Source organism: Arachis hypogaea, chromosome 15, assembly GCF_003086295.3.
Source record: "Arachis hypogaea cultivar Tifrunner chromosome 15, arahy.Tifrunner.gnm2.J5K5, whole genome shotgun sequence".
NCBI lineage: Eukaryota > Viridiplantae > Streptophyta > Magnoliopsida > Fabales > Fabaceae > Arachis > Arachis hypogaea.
This window is the reverse complement of record NC_092050.1, coordinates 27,065,636-27,071,487: the sequence shown is the minus strand read 5'-3', so window position 1 is coordinate 27,071,487 and position 5,852 is coordinate 27,065,636. Positions and strand designations below refer to the sequence as shown.

The window sequence follows — 5,852 nt, the reverse complement described above, 5'->3', positions numbered from 1 at the left end:
TATTGAACAACCTTTGGGTTTTTTTTGTTGAGGGTTGTGAAGATAAAGTTTTAAGGCTTAAAAAGGCCTTATATGGACTGAAGCAAGCTCCAAGAGCTTGGAATGATCGTCTTGATACGTATTTTTAAGATAATGGTTTCACTAGGTGCATTCATGAATATGCACTCTATGCGAAAGAGGAAAGAGAAAATTTGTTATTTGTTTGTGTCTATATGGATGACCTTATATTCATAGAAAATAATCAAATAATGTTTGAAGAATTTAAGAAGGTAATGGCTCAAGAATTTGAGTTGAGTGATATGGGACTAATGTCTTATTATTTGGGAATTGAAGTGAAACAAATGCAGGATGGAATTTTCATCTCACAACAGGCTTATGCAAGAGAGCTATTGAAGAAACTCAACATGCTAGACTGCAATCCTACCAATACACCTATGGAGTGTGGAGTCAAACTTTCCAAAGAGAAAGGTGTAAGAAAAGTTGATCGAACATTATTCAGAAGTCTCGTAGGGAGTTTAAGGTATTTGACCTGTACTAGACCTGACATTTTATTTTCAGTTGGGTTAATTAGTCGTTACATGGAGAATTCAACAGAAACCTATATGAAGGCAGCCAACAGAAATCTTCGCTATCTTAGAGGCACTCTTGAGTATGGCATGTTTTATTCAACTTTAGATGAATTCAAATTAATGGACAATTGTGATAGTGATTATGCTGGGGATATTGACGACAGGAAGAGTACTACTGGCTTTGTTTTCTTTTTAGGAAATAATGCAATTTCTTGGTGTTCAAAGAAACAACCTATAGTCACTCTTTCAACTTGTGAAGCTGAATATGTTGCTGCCACTGCCTGTGCATGTCATGCAATTTGGCTGAAGATACTACTGAAGGAACTTCATTTTGAGCAAGCTGAATCCACCAAGATCATGATGGACAATAAGTCAGCGATTGCCCTAGCAAAGAATCCACTGTTTCATGACAGAAGCAAGCACATAGAAACAAAGTATCATTTCATTCGACAATGTATTGAGAACATGCATGTGGAGGTTCAGTATGTGAAATCACTTGATCAAGTTGCTGACATTTTCACAAAACCTCTTAAATATGATGCTTCTCAAAAAGTTAAGGATTATGATTGGAGTCGGAAAATTATCAAGTTTAAGGGAGAATGTTAAAAATAAACTTGATGGTTAAAATTTAAGAATGAATAGAAACCACAGTTTGAGTAAGTTGTCTATATTTAGTTTTAATTTAAACCATTTGTTTATTAGGATGTATTAAGTTTAGACGTCAAAGAAAAGTATAAATACATATGTAATCATTTCATAAATAACAACACATAAATACATTTAATACATTTCTCTTCATTTTATATTCTTCGTGAGTGTGTGTGCCTTGTTCTTTTATTTTCCAACAATATCCCTGTCAGAGAGCCAAACCTTAAACCACGATCCAGAAGGCTACAAATTATTTTACCGTTAGGCTTGAATTTGGGCTTGGGCAGGGATAAGGAAGTAGGGTTAGAATTTTTTTTATAGGGACTTAATTGTATTTTTAAATTATTAGGGATTTAAATATCTGCAAAATAAAAATCAAGGATATATTTGTCTTTTTATCAAAAAATTTAAATATAATTCAATTTCTATTGTGTAAATTGATCGGAACAAACCGGATCTAATAATTATAATAAGGACAATTGAATTTATTATTTTTGTTATAATAAACCGATTTTGCTCTTATTTATTAAAAAATAGCTTATTAACCGGTTTAATAAAGATGTACAATCATATTATGATATGTGTACACATCTTTAAAAAAAAGATATTTTTTGTGTCTTTATATAAGTGGCTTCCTTAAAAAATGCTATGAGTCTAATTTTAATTTTTTATTAAATGAAGAAATGAGAAATCTTACTTTATACATATAGTGATGTAGAAATAAAGTATTTATCAATAAATCCTTTTCCTTTCGTTTCTTTATTTTTGGTTAAGTATCTTCTATTAATAAACCAATGATCAAATTAATTGAAGCTAAACAATTTGAATATAAATGATATAAAAAATATTTTATATACACTAAAAATTAACTATTAAATTAGCTAATTATATAAAACATATATTAAAATATAAAATATATATTAAAAATAAGTTAAACAATATATATTTATACACAAATATATTATAACTGATATTTAGTGTGAATATAGTATTTTTGTAAATGGTATAGTTGATTCTAAACTCGTAATCCATTAAGATTATATCGTTTCAAAAAAAAAAAATTACATTTACACATTTCAGTATTTTTCTTCTCCAAAACGTAATAAGAGTACCATAAAAAATTGTATACATCGAATCTCTTAATATCCATATCAACACTAGCTTCATCATTTTTTAAATTTCGATGCGATTCCGCTTCGACAGCATAATAAGATGTTGATGGATTTCCACTAGTTATTACTACGCGGTGTTTTTTTGCAAGAGGGGAACATTATTATTACAAGATGCTGATTCCAAGTAGTGAATGTCAACCTTGTCCTCTTGAGCGGCCTTTCCCCACATCACAACATAAAACCCTACTACAATTATAACCGCACCAACCAAACTGCACAGATACATGTTGGAATTCACTTAAGAAAGAGATCAGATAAAAAATATTCAACTATATTATGTGTACACTAAAATCAGCCATTAAAGTTAATCAATAGTGTAAAATATATATTGAAATACAACTATATATCGAAAATAAATTAAATTATATATATTTATTTATACACAAATAAATTAGTCTAGTAATTTTAATGGCTGATTTTGGTGTACGAATAGTATTTTTAAAAATACTTGAATTTGAATTTGAATTTAGCTACCTTCCAAGGTAAAAATGATCCCCCAAGAAGATTGCACCCATGAAAACAGTGAAGATGATTCCCACTGGCTTAAACATGGAGCAAAACAGAGGCCCTGCTCTTCTCACGCACCATGTCAATAAGATGAACCGTATCACGTTTGCGCCTATTCCCTATACACATTACACCAACAACCATCTTAAGTGTGTACAAAAATTCAGTCACCAAATCAGCTACTTGAATAAAATATATATTAGAATACAAAATACACATTAAAAATAAATTAAACAGTATATGTAGTTATACATAAATATACAGTAACTGATTTAGGAGCTCATTTTTTACAAAAATCACGTTTTGGGTGTGAGATTGTTTGTTACCTGATATAGCATGGCAAGCCAACCTGTATGAAGCTTGAGCAACCATGCCTCTGCATCTCTAACTGCAAACAACGCAAATAATGCACACTCCAACGTTGAAAATAAGCTCTGGAAGAACACCATCACCATTAATTCAGGGCATTTCTTTGCAATTGAAGTCTGTAACCATATCATTATTATCATGTGTGTCAATGTAATTAAGTAAAATAAAAGTAACATATATACTACATAATTGAGTAGTGTTGTTTGTGTACTAATTAATTAACCTGATAAATATACCAAAGGGCACCTAAGAAAGAATCACAAGCACAGAAGAATCCTCCTAAGATCCAATTCACTTGCTGTGAAAATTGAAGTGAGAGTGTGGTGGACTGTGTATTATTCAAGATTGCTGGACCCTTGAAAAATATCACAACAAATGCTCCTCCAATTGACACTGCAGTGCCTAACACTTTAGCTTGAGTCCTCAAATCTCTCCAACATGCTTCTTCCATCCTAAACCATTCAATCATTTTTAGTTACAATTACTTACAATACAATACTACCATCCTTCCTATGAGCCATCAGAATTTATTATTTTTTACCAACACTTAGTTATCAACTCAATTTATTTAGTCTAATTCTTTTAGTTTAATAATTCAACAACATACTTTATCTTATACTTTTAAACATTAGTGAGTAATTGATGCTCAAAAATAATAAATTCTGATGGCTCTCTAGCATTCCTCGTCTAAAAATATTCTTGACGTATAATTTTTTGGTATACTAATTACAAAATATGTCTTGTTAATGTTACTTAAAATATATTCATCATTTAAGAATGAATATTTACTTTTTTATGAGATTGTACCACAAATAATTACTTACACGGGAATTTTTCAAGAATCTAATGCAACCAGCAGGAATAATGTTCAAAATAACATAGAACTAGGTACCAATAAAATTACACTAATAAAAGTTGTGGAGCCCAAAAAAAAAACAATCCGAGAAGATAAGAATACACGGTACCTGAAAATAAGAGCTAGTAGAAAAGTGAAAGCAGGTATGAGGTTAAGCATGGCGGAAGCAAGAGTCGGTGAGCTAAGTTCTATGCCAACATAACTCAATATCTGCCCTGAGCATCTGCACCGTTAAAACAATAATAGAAATCAATGGGACCAAATTTGTGTATATGTATATGTACGTAGAATGTAATAAATTGTAATTAAATGGTTTCCTTTTTTGGTAAGATTAACATATACAAATACCAACCCAATCAAACCAAGCAAAAAGAAGCTCCATAGTGAGGAGAACGTGAGCGTAGTAGTACGCTCATCAGATCTGCTAAGGAAAAAAAAAAAGAAAATTAAGAAAATTAAAAGACCGTAGAAAATGCTAATTCATATATATAATTAAGGAAGGAATTGATTAATTAATAAGAAATTGTTAAAGAACCTGAAGTAGTGAAGGATTGGAAAGGGGAGGAGCAGGAAGGTGGAGATGACGTAAGAATAGAGAAGCATGACATACTTATTCATTCCATCACTCATAGCGGCTTTGTTTATCACCATTCCCCCACTCTGTGACATAACAACCATCACCATTCCCACAAATGGGAGCACATTTTTGTTCACCATTCTTTCTGTCTCTTGCTTGGTTTGTTTAATTTTGTTTAGTCTTAATCACACTACTTATTCTTCTTGATAGGCTATACGTGACGAAAAAGACACCTTTTGCCTTGCTTCTTAAGAAGGGAACTTCTCTATGTGACTATGACTCCAGTTATTATGGTTTGCACGGCGCAATTCGCGTTGATTGCGACTATATATGCCATATAAATAAATAAATGCCATAATTCATGAATAGTTTTAAGCTTTTAATTAAAGTAAAATATTCAGGTATTTCATGTGAAGTTGATAGTTGAAAATTGTTAAATGATAATTTAATTAAATTTGTCAAATTATTTAATAACTCTTAACTATCAACTTCACATAAAATCAAAAATAAATATATCTTATTTCATATGAAGTTAATAGTTAAAATTATTAAATGATAATTTAGTTAAATTTATCAAATTATTTAATAACTCTTAATGATCGACTCCACTTAAAATCAGAAATAAATCTATCTTTGAGTTTGTGGAGCAAGTGCTCCCACTAACATTTTTAAAATATATATATATATATATATATCCTTATTGTAAAATTGTGTTTGCTTCTAGATTAAAATAAAATTTATTTTATTAAATTTTGTATCAAAAAATTATTTTATGATAATAATGATCATGACAAAGATATTGATATGACATGGTAATAAAGTTTTTATGATTTAAAATCTAAAGTTTAATCATTGAAAACGTGTTAAAATGACTAATTTAAAATCTAAAGTTTAATCAATATCAATGACTAATTACAAATTTGACAATCAAAATGTGTAACATAATATTTTTTAATTGTATTAAAATTAAAATTAAAATATTGAAATTAAAATTAAAATATAGCTATATTGTATATTATATGATAGAGCAATTTATTGTTTTAAATAAACTGGTCATCAATATTACCAGAATACACATTTTGCAAAGTAGATACCGAAATGTACTTTTTCTATAAACTATGTAAACCACGACAGGGGTATCGCGGTTTATAAAA

The 5,852-nt window shown here is 29.6% G+C and overlaps 2 protein-coding genes across 5 annotated transcripts; one reads left to right on the top strand and one right to left on the bottom strand.

The window, feature by feature from the left end:
• The first annotated feature begins 272 nt into the window (after window positions 1-272).
• Window positions 273-1,175, top strand: LOC140179177 (uncharacterized mitochondrial protein AtMg00810-like). The gene has a single exon (XM_072217834.1). The coding sequence runs from the start codon at window positions 273-275 to the stop codon at window positions 1,173-1,175; it is 903 nt and encodes a 300-aa protein (XP_072073935.1).
• A 1,051-nt stretch (window positions 1,176-2,226) lies between these two features.
• On the bottom strand, window positions 2,227-4,997 carry LOC112750047 (WAT1-related protein At5g40240). 4 transcript variants are annotated; one of them, XM_025798562.3, is made up of 7 exons: window positions 4,657-4,997; window positions 4,474-4,542; window positions 4,231-4,344; window positions 3,489-3,717; window positions 3,223-3,381; window positions 2,864-3,015; window positions 2,227-2,601 (listed from the first exon to the last, which is right to left on the bottom strand). In XM_025798562.3, exons 1-7 carry the CDS (start codon window positions 4,836-4,838, stop codon window positions 2,457-2,459), a joined length of 1,050 nt encoding a protein of 349 aa, XP_025654347.1. In that variant the 5' UTR covers window positions 4,839-4,997; the 3' UTR covers window positions 2,227-2,456. The 4 variants fall into 4 exon arrangements, with proteins under 4 accessions (XP_025654347.1, XP_072075018.1, XP_025654348.1 ...); XM_072218917.1 differs by having other exon boundaries at window positions 3,223-3,330; window positions 4,657-4,957; XM_025798563.3 differs by having other exon boundaries at window positions 3,223-3,330; window positions 4,474-4,545; window positions 4,657-4,930.
• Window positions 4,998-5,852: the final 855 nt, after the last annotated feature.

Excerpts from the sequence above, each read along its gene's own strand:
- LOC112750047 (XM_025798561.3), bottom strand. The coding sequence starts at position 4,838 with ATGGTGAACAAAAATGTGCTCCCATTTGTGGGAATGGTGATGGTTGTT. Across the intron at positions 3,382-3,488 it reads CCCTTTGGTATATTTATCAG|ACTTCAATTGCAAAGAAATG; the intron begins GTTAATTAATTA and ends ATATGGTTACAG. Across the intron at positions 2,602-2,863 it reads GATCATTTTTACCTTGGAAG|TTTGGTTGGTGCGGTTATAA; the intron begins GTAGCTAAATTC and ends GTATCTGTGCAG.
- LOC140179177 (XM_072217834.1), top strand. The coding sequence starts at position 273 with ATGGCTCAAGAATTTGAGTTGAGTGATATGGGACTAATGTCTTATTAT.